The sequence below is a fragment of the Rutidosis leptorrhynchoides genome, chromosome 4, assembly GCF_046630445.1.
Source record: "Rutidosis leptorrhynchoides isolate AG116_Rl617_1_P2 chromosome 4, CSIRO_AGI_Rlap_v1, whole genome shotgun sequence".
NCBI classification, from domain to species: Eukaryota; Viridiplantae; Streptophyta; class Magnoliopsida; order Asterales; family Asteraceae; genus Rutidosis; species Rutidosis leptorrhynchoides.
Genome location: NC_092336.1, coordinates 596,321,582 through 596,335,149, shown reverse-complemented (window position 1 = coordinate 596,335,149; position 13,568 = coordinate 596,321,582). Strand labels below are relative to the sequence as shown.

At 37.9% G+C, this 13,568-nt stretch overlaps 2 protein-coding genes across 2 annotated transcripts; one reads left to right on the top strand and one right to left on the bottom strand.

Moving 5' to 3' along the window:
* Positions 1–5,996: 5,996 nt before the first annotated feature.
* LOC139842935 (PRA1 family protein F3-like) lies at positions 5,997–6,564 on the top strand. The gene has a single exon (XM_071833033.1). The coding sequence runs from the start codon at positions 6,004–6,006 to the stop codon at positions 6,562–6,564; it is 561 nt and encodes a 186-aa protein (XP_071689134.1). The 5' UTR covers positions 5,997–6,003.
* A 1,204-nt stretch (positions 6,565–7,768) lies between these two features.
* LOC139845645 (inactive protein kinase SELMODRAFT_444075-like) lies at positions 7,769–12,796 on the bottom strand. The gene is made up of 10 exons (XM_071835913.1): positions 12,725–12,796; positions 11,516–12,029; positions 10,883–11,037; positions 10,691–10,785; positions 9,624–10,606; positions 9,227–9,387; positions 9,029–9,105; positions 8,802–8,949; positions 8,335–8,484; positions 7,769–8,132 (listed from the first exon to the last, which is right to left on the bottom strand). Exons 2-10 carry the CDS (start codon positions 11,694–11,696, stop codon positions 8,043–8,045), a joined length of 2,040 nt encoding a protein of 679 aa, XP_071692014.1. The 5' UTR covers positions 11,697–12,029; positions 12,725–12,796; the 3' UTR covers positions 7,769–8,042.
* Between the last annotated feature and the right edge of the window lie 772 nt (positions 12,797–13,568).

Below are 13,568 nucleotides of genomic sequence, written 5' to 3'. Positions count from 1 at the left end.
AGCTCTACCACGCGGTGGTCCGCCGTCCTTCTTCTTATTGGGGCAATCATTCCTAAAGTGGCCCCGCTGTCCACACTCATAGCATTTCCTTGGCCCATTCGGGTTTGTCCTTGTAGCTGGGACGGGAATCTTGCAGTTCTTACCAACATGTTCGATCCGATTACACTTTTCACAGACTGCATTACAGTACCCAGTGTGATGTTTGTAACACCTCTTGCACTGCGGTAGAGTGCCCTTGTAGTTCGGGTTTGAACTTGTGCCTGGGTTGGGGTTTCCACCGTTGTTGTGCCTCTTGGCAGGGGTTTGATCATAGGTTCTTCCCTTGTTATTATCCCACTTACGCTTCTCACCACTACCCTCTTCAGACTTGGACTTCTCCGGTTCATCGATGAGAATCTGATTCATGAGTGTATGCGCCATGCGCATTGCTTCGGGAACATTCGGTGGCTTGGACGATGTGACATTACCTTTAATGGACTTAGGGAGTCCCCAAAAGTATCTCTCTATACGCTTGAATTCCGGGGTGACCATGGTAGGACACATAAGAGCTAACTCAAGAAACCTCCGATTGTAACCATCGAGATCGTTGCCAACAGCTTTCAATTGCATAAACTCTATTTCCATCTTTTGTATCTCGGTTCTCGGACAATACTCATCAATCATTGCTGCTTTGAACTCCTCCTATGGTGTAGCATACGCCTCATCAATACCTTGTGCCTGAGCCATGGTGTTCCACCACGTGAGGGCGCCATCAGATAGCGTGCAGGAAGCAAATTTGGTTTTGTTAGACTCGGAATAGTTGCTGACTCGGAATACTGATTCAAGCTTTTCAAACCATCTTGTGAGACCAACAGGCCCCTCAGTTCCGCTGAAGTTATGTGGTTTACAGCTCTGGAATTCCTTGTAGGTGCACTCTTTTCGAACGGGTTGGATAACCGGCGGTGGTTCAGGTTGAGGGTTCATTTCCGCCAAGGCTGCGGCGACTCGTTCATTAATCATCTCTTCGATTTGAGCTGCTGTGGGTGTTGTTCGTGTGTTTGCCATTACCCTTCGAAACAGAAATTTTGACTTAAGTCAAAATCCAGCATACAACATACAATAATACTGTATATAGTAAACAGGGAAAAAAACACAACGCATGCCAATATAGTAATGCAACCAGGTATAAATACCGCAAAACCAACATATAGTAATGTAAATAGAACACGTTGCAAGGATTAAACAACGCAAAGTTCCATTAATAAAGAGTTGCATACATAAGTTCGTACATTACATAAGGAAAACATGGATCTACAAACGAGATTACAAAACGAAACCTACTACAAAGCTCTATAGTGATGGTGGGTAAAGGATATCCAGCACATGGGACATCTGCTCCTCGAGCTCAGTTACCCGAGCACGTAGGATCTCTACCTCCATTGCCAGTTCCTCGACAGAGGGAGGGGCTGGCAGAGCAGGCGGTGCTGCTGGTGCAGGTGGTGCTGGTGGTGCAGATGGTCCGGCTCCAGAGGTAGATGCTGCATGGCGGTAAGGCTTACGCACGAACGGATCAGCCGGGTAAGGCACGACCCGCTTACGGGCGGTAACCCTACGACGCCGACCATGTGCGTCAGTGAATGCTCGTCCTCCGTTGATCCCCGGAATAACGGTGCCATCGAAACGGTACCGCTTCTTCGGCGGGGTGGAGGGTGGCTGGACAGGTGTATCATCAAGGTCCTCCTCGTCGGAATCATCGTCACTAGAGTCGTCTGTGGATGAGTCGTCCGAACTAGCTGGGGGTGACACCACAGGTGGCCCTCCTCGAGCGGCCATCATCTGTCCGTATCTGGCGGGTCCGATTGGCACAAGACGTCCATCAGGAGTGCGTCGGCACCAGTGGTTACGTTCTTTACGAACCGGACCTTCCCCAAGATCCGCAGGAATCACAACACCACTGGGGCGAGGCTGTGGCTCCTGAGGTACCGGGGCAACTGGAGCTGGAATCTCCGGAGGGTCCTGGGCTCCGACTGCGGTAACCACCGGTACAGGTGTATGGCTACTGGTTCCGGAGGATGAAGCGCCGGGGTCATTGGTTACCGAGATCTGTGTATCGGTAGCAGCAGTAGGTGAGGTGGCTGACGGGTCTGAATCGCTGTCCAAAATAATGACAGGTGGAATATCCGACATCTGAACAAGGAAAATAAATTTTCCATATCAGTAAGTCATAAGCAAGCAAGTATTAGGCACTATAGCATCCTAGCATGGCAATAACAACAGTGCTTAAACAGTAATAACAGTGAAAGCAGATAGTAATCATGCAAAGGAAGAAATAGGCATACAGCAAGTTCGCATGGCAGTAAAGATAAGCAATAGCATGCAGTAAGATCACATGGAAGTAAAAGTAAGCAGTAGCATGCAGAAACAAGTAAACTAGCAAGTTGTAGATTAGTCCTATTAGTGAATCCTACTCGGGTCGGTCCTAGACTCACTAATGCAACCTAATTCCCTACAACCAATGCTCTGATACCAACTGTGACGCCCCGTACAAAACCATCGTGTACGGATCATCAACAACAGGATCATCACAAGGTCAAACACTATATGCTGTTTGAAAACTGATTTGCATTCATTAAAAAGATAACGTTTTACAAGGATAACATGTCATAAGACTTATTACAAACCATTGTTCCAAAATAACATAAGTTTACGAATGCAAAACATAAGTTTCATGATTGAGACATCTCTAAGTTATGCAGCGGATATCTAACACAGCAGGTCCTTAACAGCAATTCAATAATAGCATGACAGCAAGTGTAACAGTGGAAGCAATAAACCTCTAGGCACCTGAGAAATACACGCTTAAAAAGTCAACACGAATGTTGGTGAGCTATAGTTTAAGTTGTAATAGTAACGTAAGATAGGCCACGAGATTTCAGTGCTGCAACAGCGTATCAAAACAGTATAAAAAGTATATGCATAACCGTGGGCACCCGGTAACTAAACTTAACGTTTATAACCCCCTGAAAGTACACTTGGCGAGTGCGTATGTTCACGAAGTATTAAACACCCGTTAAATGCTAGCGCGACTAGCCCGAGTGGGGATGTCAAACCTTTGGATCCATATCTAATATTCGCGTTCACCGGTTCAAAAACCAATGACTAAACGTTACCGTGCTAAAGGGAATGTTTATGCCGTTATATAACCCACATACATACAAAGTTTAAGTACTCGTGCCTAGTATGTAAAACGTAAAAAGCGCAGGTATTCTCAGTCCCAAAAATAGTAAAAGTAGTAAAAAGGGATGCTATAACTCACAGTGATAAAAGCGGTAAAGTCGGTAATGAAAGTACGCAAGTAGTAAGTCGGTCCGAAAGGTCGTCAACCTAAATCAAAGGTTACTAGGTCAGTAGGTTGTCTTAATAAGTTCTAATAGTGCATAAAATAAGTTTAAGTGTCATCATCATCATCATTCATCATCATAAAATCTAAGTAAGTTTGACAAAAATAGAGATCGAAACAATGGGCTGACTTCGGTCAGCTGCTACGACCTCTATGTAAATCGAAAAGACGCATGGTCAGTGGCTATGGATCTGTATATGAGTCCCCTAACAGCTGACCAATTTTCAGAACCTAACTCGTCTTCATTTGACCGTGGCGACAGTTTAAGTGCGAGTAGGTCAGAAATTTCAGCACAACGTTAATAGGGTGTAGTGACTCTCGGAGGGCCATAACTCCTAAACCGTAACTCGTATTAAGACGAGGCCTAAACGGAAAATCATCTACTCGAACCGAACTAACTAAAAATCAGCTTTCCAGTAGCCCAGGTGGTCTGATCAGATACGAAAATCTGTGGACAAGTGCTCCGGTGGGGTTCTTGGTGCTCGATGCTCATCACGGTTCTCATCCTTGATGCTTGTAGCTTCAAGTGTACAACTCGTTGATGGTTTAGCATCACTTTTGACCAAGATTCACCATCAATACACAATATGTTAAGACCAAGTAAGAATACAACTCATTCATGAGTCTTAGATGGATGATAAACCAAGGTTACATCATATCCTTAGTCTTAACACTAATACAAGTCACAACAACAACTAAAGTTACAAACTTTACAACAAATAAGCAAGTATAAACATATTCTAAGTCAAATGAGGCGATAGAACCATAAGCTAGAGTGCTTGGTTCCATTTCACACAAGTAACAAGGTCACAAAGCAAGAAAGCTTGAACCTTTAAGTGTTCTTGAAGATCTTGAAGCATAAAGCTTGGATCTTGAAGATACATGAAGATTACAAACAAAAGTTTGAATCTTTTCAACAAAACAACATGATCAAAGCAAAAAGAACTTAAATACAACGAAAGATATGAAGATCCAAGCTAGAAAGCTTGCATCTTAAGTGTTCTTGAAGATCTTGAAGCATAAAGCTTAGATCTTGAAGATGTATGAAGATTACAAACAAAAGTTTGAATCTTTTCAACAAAATAACAAGATTAAAGTAAAAGAAAGATAGATCTAACAAGTTGGTGAAGATTCAAAGCTAGAAAGCTTGAATCTTCATTGTTCTTGAAGGATTCATGCTTGAACCAACAAGATATAAGCAAGATCAAAGCTACATGGAACTTGGATCTTATAAGAATGATGATGATGATCACGTTTTTGAAAGGAAAAGGAGGAAGAAGAGAAAACTTACAATTAAGGAAAAGAAAGAGAGAAAGTGTGTGTGAAAAACCAAAATGATCAAGTGTTGGAATGAAGGAAAATGGCTAGTATTTATAGGCAATTAGTGATCACATGGATTGATGACATGGCAAAGGTGGTAGTGGTGATGGTGGACGGTTTTAAGGGGGAGGGGGGAGACAAACTTTTCACTTTTTGGCTAATGGTGTCTAAAGTATGTCCTTTTGCTAGAATCTTATGTAACAAAGTTGATAATCCTTATCCATTATGCTAGTATAACTCATTAATTAATTAATTTATTATTTATTTATTATTATGGGCCACTAGTAATAATACTTGGACTAATTAATTGGGTCACTAGCTAGAGTAGGGTGGGCTTGAGCCCAACAAGGTAAAAAGTCCAAAAAGGCTAACTATTGGGCTTTAGCAATTAAATAAATAAAATTAAGCATCCAAAGGCCCAGGTAATTATTATTAGAAAATAATAATTAATATTTCGCAGTCCAAAAGTTCCGGTTCCGACAAAAGTCAAACGTGCGCGCAGTCCGCGTTTTAATCGTAACGGTAAATAACACTAACGGTTATAAAGCATCCAATGGACAAGTTAAGCATTCTACATACACCAAGGCACGTTTTAAAGTAAATATGAATATAAAACACGTGTGCCAAGGTTCCGGAGTAATAAAGTAACACAGTATGCACAAATACGCAGTTTCGCTAGAATACAAGGCATACAAGGCTAAAACCTCAAAATACGCTCGAAAAATACGATAATTGTTATATATACTTCTTCGAGCGTTTTTCCGCCAAAATAAAAACATTTATCACAAAGTGTCTCTACTAAATGTTCATATTTTCATCTCATCTATAATGTTCGTGAACAAAGTTTTTTCAATAAACGCAAAAAAAAAAAAAAAAAAGTTTTTGCTTCCCCCCGCTTCCCCCGAATGGTTACTTCCCTCTCGATCCTACCAATATATATATATATATATATATATATATATATATATATATATATATATATATATATATATATATATATATATAAAAACGCGCCTAAGTCACATGCCATGCTCTCTTTCCCTCATTTCCACCGCCCCAATCTTCACTCCTCCGTTTCTCAAATCTCCTCGGAACAAATTAAAAACAATGACAACTTACGGCACCATTCCAACTTCCTCCGGTATATATATATATATATATATATATATATATATATATATATATATATATATATATATATATAAACGCGCCTAAGTCACATGCCATGCTCTCTTTCCCTCATTTCCACCGCCCCAATCTTCACTCCTCCGTTTCTCAAATCTCCTCGGAACAAATTAAAAACAATGACAACTTACGGCACCATTCCAACTTCCTCCGGCGCCGGTGGTACAAATCTCGAATACCTTTCCCGCGCAAAACAACGAATCAAATCAGGTCTCGGCACACGTCGTCCATGGAAACAAATGTTCAATCTCACCTCATTCAACTTCCCTCACTCAATTTTCTCAGAAGCATTTCCACGTATTAGAACAAACGCCACTTACTTCCGTATGAACTACGCGATCATTATGTTACTAATTCTGTTTATCAGTTTGTTATGGCAACCGATTTCGTTGATCGTGTTTGTTTTGTTGATGGCTGCTTGGTTGTTTTTTTACTTTCTTCGTGATGAGCCGTTAGTGATTGTGAATCGTGTGATTGGTGATTGGATTGTGTTGATTGTGTTAAGTGTTGTGACGATTGGTTTGTTGTTGGTTTGTGGTGCGACGGTTAATGTGTTGGTTGGGGTTTTGGTAGGGTTTGTGGTTGTGGTTGTTCATGGTGTTGTTAGGAACATTGATGATTTGTGTTTGGATGATGAAGATGGTGATGAAGCTGGCGGTTATTTGGTTGGTGATTCTTAGTAAGTGAAGTAGTTGTACTGTACAAGTGATTTTTCATTGGAGTAGCAGTTATTATGTGTTTATGCTTAATCCTGACTTGATTATATGTTGTATTTTATGTGAGAAACAAACAAAATAGTCGTTTGATAGAATTTATTCAAACAAATTTAGTTTTTTTTTTTTTTTTTTTTTTTTTTTTTTTTTTTTTTATGGTTACTGACTTAAAAACACGAGATTTTAGTCCTTTCACACTTTAAAATTTGTCGTTCACTTTGATATTCGATTTCCAAAGTTGGATTTCTCAAAAATTCAGCTTGTTACACTAAAACACACAAAAATGACTGTTACCTACTACTTTATTACTTCCTCAATTTAATTGTTATTACTTCCTCCTTTTTAATTTAATTGTCATGTTTGATTTTTTTCATAACTGTAACTGTAAATAAATTTTTTGTTATGTTATATAATACTTGATGAAAATTATACCAATGAAAACACATATAAAGCTTTATTTATTCAAATAAATTTCATCATGTATTATATAATACAAAACTGGTTATATAAAGTTAAAGTTAAGAAAAAAAAAAGTCAATTCAAAATTATTAAATTAAGAGAGAAAGGATAACACAAAGTAAATTGTAATATCGTGAAATTGAATGTAACATTTCATTTATTTTAAAACCATTCCAAGATAATAGTCAGGAAAATGGTTAGAAACGGAAGATAACCCGATTACACTGAGTGTGTATATGCGACTAAATATGCACGCCCCGTAAGGATATCCGAATAAAGAAAAAGTTATCCGTTTGTTATTGTTGAACTTCAACTTTTACTTATTATTATGATCAAATTTAGAGTACACGTTACTTGCAGAGTTGGAGACTTGGTTAACTACATTTTTATGTTGGTTCATTAATAATTAATAATGTAAACTGAGATTCATTGTACTGAAACTATAGGCTTTTAACTCACCTGATTACTCATAAAATTGATAGGAACTGATGGCAACTAACATGGTTTAGGTCTTCTTCGAAGCAATTTCAGTTTCGAAAAGAAAGAAACTAGGCATGGTGAGTGTTACTTCACTGAAAAAAAATTGTACACATTCTACTGATTTGCTTTATAACTACCTTTTTTATGTTACCACATAAATTAACTTGTTAGTATATCAATGGGAGTGCTTATTCTTCTAGATATTTGCTTTATTCTGATCGTAATTCTTCGTGCCATTCAAAAGAATATATTCGCCGTGGTTTTAAAACCAACATCTTGTGGGGTTTCCTTTTTCCATTTCGGAGAAGTTACATAAAAGCTAACTAATCAAGGACAAATATCATACAACAAGATGAACAAAAAAAAGGTTGGTTGTATTGGAGTTCGCGTTACCTACGATCTTCACATGAAGTCGTCCTGGCCTTTTCTCTTTGCCAGTACAAAAGACGTGCTGACTCGAGAGAAAGTTTGGTGCTGAAACCTTCAAATGTGTCCCTCATTGGACTTTATTGATGATCCATGTAAATCCTACCACTACGATTCCCAACTTCATGACTTGAATCCATGACCATGTCGCCTTCTAGTATGCGTAGCACCTTGTAGCAAAAATTATTCAAAAACATTCATTTCCATTTTAGCCAACTTTAGAGCTCAACGGAAAAGGTTCTAATATGATCAATAATAAGAAAAAAGATATCAACTAGTGAAATTGGCAGCCATAATTTTGAACCTTTTGGTTAGTGCACATCAGTAATGGATGAAAATTTAAAAAGAAAAAAGAACCAAACCACAAAGTACCTGTGACATGCGAGGACGTAACTGTGGATCTCTTTTAATGCATAAAGAAGCAGCTTGCAACATGCAATAAACTTCTTGTTCTGCGTAAGAGTTCCCTAGCTGCGGGTCAATTAGCTCATCAATGGCTTCTTCTTCCAACAATGGGCGTGCCTATCACATATTAGAGCAACAATTATCACAAATGAGGGCATTTACAAGATTGGGTAACATGCAAAACAGACCAACTCGGGTTGACCAGCAAAAGCCTTTTATTCCTTTTTTTAAAAAATTACCTTCTAATTAACCTATGTGTGTTGAGTACGATCAATTTAGGAGGTTATATGCACTAAGAATACACTTTGGACAACTTTAATGTTTTAACCCATTCATTCTGTCAGGCCCATTTGACATGTTCCATTTCTAGCTGCATTATTTGATTTTAATCTTTTGTTATGAAACATAACCCAAATCGTCTGCCTATAACTCACCCATTCTGTGAGGCATTGTTGGCCTTTAGGGCGATTTAGATCCACTGCTTTCCGTCCGGTAACAAGTTCCACCAATACAACTCCAAATGAGTATACATCAGCTTTTTCGGTGATCTGGCCACTTTGTGCATACTCAGGGGCCAGGTATCTAGAACAGGAAACACAATTATTCACAATATGATAAAAATGGTACGAACCATAAAAAAAGAATCAAATTGAAGACCAACCCAAATGTTCCGATTACTCTTGTTTCTTCCCCAGTGTCACCATCAGGCTGCCACCTTGCTAGGCCAAAATCCCCAACCTTGCAAAATATCAGAAAATTATCATTTGTATCAAAGAGACACTTTATAAATGTGAATTATAGTTGCAGTCTCCCTCAAACAGATATGAGGTGAACTTAGAATGAACTTTAAAGAATGTACCATAGGTTCGAAATCATGGGTAATGAGGATGTTGTTTGGCCGCATGTCGCGATGTACAATGCAACCAACTCTGCATTCTTCATGAAGATATCGCAATCCTCGTGCAGCTCCAACTGCAATCTTTTGTCGTGCTGCCCATTCTAATGGATTTCGATGACGCCCTGCTTTCATGACAAAGTCCGGACAAAGGTTAGGGTTACAGTCACCAGCGTATAATGCCCCATCCGCCCAAAAAATGCCATCTTTTTATTCAGAACAGATTTGAGGGCAGCTTTTCAAAGCAAAACTAGACGAAAGTATAAACAGGATTGAAGAATGGAAATAAATATAATAGACTAATATTGGCCTCGTAAGTAAAGCATATATACCTGAGGTTTAGAGTATAGAAATTACTTACCATAAAGATGTGAATCCAATGACCCGTTACATATATATTCATAGACTAGAAGCCTCCTTCCATCTTCGATACAAAATCCAATCAACATAACAACGTTTCGGTGCTGAGCACAGCTCAACACTTCAACTTCAGAGCAAAATTCTTGATCCCCTTGAGAACTTGCTAGTTTGTGTTGCTTTACAGCAACAGCCTGTCCATCTGGCAGTACACCTCTGTGTACGGACCCAAATCCTCCTTCAGCCAAGAAATTCGCTTGAGAGAAACCACCAGTGGCAAGCTCCAGCTCAGCATACGTAAACCATCTTGGAGGCTTTCCAAATATAGGTGCCTTGTGCTGACATATTGAGCACAACGGAGGTGGGCCTGAAGGTACGTTTCTGGACAACGATATAGCTTCTCTAACGTTACCATTAAACTCTATATCACTTCTATGGCTTCCATGCTCACTATCTCTATCAAGCTTCGATAACCTCCTGAACATGTCTTGAGATGTGGAAGACGATGATGGTTGACAGCTTGACGTAACTAGGTCAACCATCCATGGTTGAAACCTTAAGCTAGAGGAAGACGACGATGGTTGCTCACTTTCAGAGTCCGAACTTGAATCCACGAGATCCGTTTCCTTTTCGGATAATAATGATTTCTCCTTTTTTAAGGAAGCATTGGTTACCGGGATAAAAAAAGGCGAAGTTCCAGGATCAGAACTTGAAACTGACGAGGTTCCAGCTTCGGTTGCAGTAAATACTTCGGGACTACTTGTTGGAGTAACATCTGGTCCCCTAACGGAATCAACAGACAAGTTTTTGGTTTTTGTTTGCTTACCAGACAACTGATTCGTCGAAGGCGGTGGACGGTCAGCTTCAGATCCCTTCTTAGGTGATCCAATTAAATTCAGACGGAGAACTTTTGGTTGTGATTTCTTCATTATCACAATGTTGCATTGCAAGTCTTCCATACATCGCTTTTGTTCATGTTTAAGTTTCCTGCAAATTTTTTAATACACTAAAAGGTTAGTCAAAGTAAGGCAAAACAAAGAGATGTGATAAGAATTTAGTTAATAATTGTACTTGTCCAATACAACCCAACTAGCTTGAATTTTTTTGGCCTCTGCAGCTACTGCTCCGCATGGTGATCCAGCAACAATTTTTATCTTCACGTTGATCTGTAACATAATCAGCACAAGGATCATTAGTTTATAAACCAAAATGTTATTAAACATCAATCAATATGTAACCATATGGATTGAAAGAAAAACAAACCTTATTAGGATCATAAACGTCATGAAGCTGAAGGATCATTTGGGAGCAAGAATCAGTGATGTCAGTTTTTTGTTCTGAACTTGTTCCGATAAAAGACTTCTGGTGGCCACTAGCGCAGTCCCCGGTAAATCTTGGAAATTTCCATAACTTTTTACCTAAATTGGAGGAAAACGTACGCTTTGGCTGATTAAAACAATTAATATATGATTGACTTAACTACTAAAAAGAAACTCATCAAGACATTTGAATTTGCAGCGTTCAATTCTTTTGACATAGTCAACCAGTATACAACCATAACCTGATACATTTTTTTGGAACAACATAACTTGGTAAAATTAACCATCACTAGATAGCCCGGTGGTTGGCTGGGATCCTGAGTTCCTTGCAAGAGGTCTCAGGTTCGAATCCCGTGTAGGACGCATATTTAGTTGTAGCCATGGATGGGTTGGAAACAGCCATAGAGTAATCCTGCTGGGATGCGTACATCAGAGTATGGGGTCGGATCACTCGCCCTCCCGGGTCCCAAACAGGGAAAACCTTCTACCTTTTATAACTTGATAAAATTGTAACGGTGAATTATGAAATATAATAGCATAGTGCAAGTCACAACTCACAATCAAGAAATTATGTTACCTGAGGTTTGTGCAGGTAAAACTACAAGCAGTGTAATGCAGTGCCCTGGTTGAACAACATGAGTCAAAGCCCAAACCAAAGCAGTTTTAGGTATTTCTTTGGATGCTTTAACAGCAACAACCACCTTCTCAGCACCATCCAACCCTTTTTCCATCTCCTTTTCTCTACTAATTGACCCCATAATTAATAATTACTTTTAATTAACCCCTTCTTCAATTAACCCAACCCGCTAATTACATCCACATAGAACTGTAACTATGATATGATACAATTTGCATAATTGTGTTTGTCTCATTAGGCCCTCACCACAAAATCTTGATTCTTCACAGTGTAAAAAAGCTAGGTGTCTTATAAGAACACCTTGAGATGAATAGCTCCAAAAGTTATGGGAGATGTCCTTTTTACTAGTAAAACTGTAAAAGTTGATTTTCTATATATCTCCACTGAAGGTATTTCCAAAAATGAAGCAAGAGAGAGCTTGTATTCACCCAGTTTTGGTACGCATATTCCAATTCTGCAACATTTTAACCAAATAAATACAAAATTAGAATCTCTTTCACCTGACCACAATTTTCAGTGTTTGCTTTTATATATCACATGATGATATATATGACACATTCAAACCGTACATTGTTCTTACAATTTCTAAAAACTACGACAGTAGTCCATTTAACAAATTCAGCTTATTTTACAACGGATCTATTCAAAACCCTAACTATTCAAGTACTCCGTATAAATTTCATATAATGTTCTCTTCAAATAAACAAATACAAAATTCAAAATTCAAAATATAAATATAAATGCAAACAAAAACGAAATTAGATATATCAATCAAATGATATGACAATTGACGAAATTTAATATTTTACCTAACGATCGCAACATCAACTATTACTAATTACCATATATAATTGGGCGAAAAAGGATAAAAACAAATTGCATCACGAATTCAATTTCATACCGAGTTGGTATATACAAACAAATACTTGAAGTGATTACTCAACGTAATAGTCAAAGTACGAGCATGCAATAATGTATTTCACTGTCAACACACAATTATAGCATCATATATTTCAGTTATATATACTAAAATAGCATCACATCACTAGCTCAAAATCAAAAATTCAAACAACAATAAACATAAACATAAACATATTTACTTAAATGTAAGTATAAATGTGAATATTAGTGAGAATAATAAAAATTTACCGTGTGTAACGAAGTACTAGCAGATTCAGGAAACTGAAAATGGAGATATTATATGAAGTTAATGAAACTGTTATTTTTTGGTGATTGAAGGAGTGAGAGAGATATGTGTATGTTTATCTACAGTTTTGTTGAGTTTGATGGAGAAAGATGATTTGACGAAAATGCCCTTATATTTTGGATGGATTTACAGAAGTGGCTTATTGGTTTCGTTTTCAGTACTAGATTACTCTAATCGAGAAACGCTATAAAGGCTGATTTTAATCAATCAATTGCATACCTCAATGTAACTAACGACAAGTTTTTACTGAGAAGTGAAAATTTTTTATCACACCCTTCAAGTTTAGATTTTTTACAAATGATCATTCTGAGTTTGGGGTTATTTATTATGCAATCAAACTAATGGGAACCGTTTAATCTAGTTTATAAACATTGTGTATGTGGTGTCTTTTGATTTATCCGACGTATTGTGTAACCATGACATGTTAGAATACATGTATAATACAAGAAAAGTTAGCTAGGATATGGTTAGTATAGATTTTAATGAATTAATCCCGTAATCAAATTATCCATTTCTAACCAATATTGTTTTGCCCATAATTTCTTCGTTATAAATCCGTTTTGAGTGAATCAAATTGCTATGGTTTCATAACGAACTGTAATTTGTGAAACTAAACTGAAAAAGTGGTGGTTTATAATCAAAGTTACAAGTTATAATCCATATTTGAAAGAGGTAGTCATTTTCGTCGAAAGAACGACATCTTGATGACCATTTTTAAAAACATACTTCAATTTTGAGTTTAACCATGATTTTTGGATATAGTATCATGTTCATATGAAATATCAT

Bases quoted from the DNA above. Each gene is read 5' to 3' on its own strand.
- LOC139842935 (XM_071833033.1), top strand. From the start codon at position 6,004: ATGACAACTTACGGCACCATTCCAACTTCCTCCGGCGCCGGTGGTACA.
- LOC139845645 (XM_071835913.1), bottom strand. From the start codon at position 11,696: ATGGGGTCAATTAGTAGAGAAAAGGAGATGGAAAAAGGGTTGGATGGT. The intron at 10,607-10,690 runs GTACAATTATTA...AAAAATTTGCAG, and splicing joins AGTTGGGTTGTATTGGACAA to GAAACTTAAACATGAACAAA. The intron at 8,133-8,334 runs GTACTTTGTGGT...TTTTGCTACAAG, and splicing joins TACGTCCTCGCATGTCACAG to GTGCTACGCATACTAGAAGG.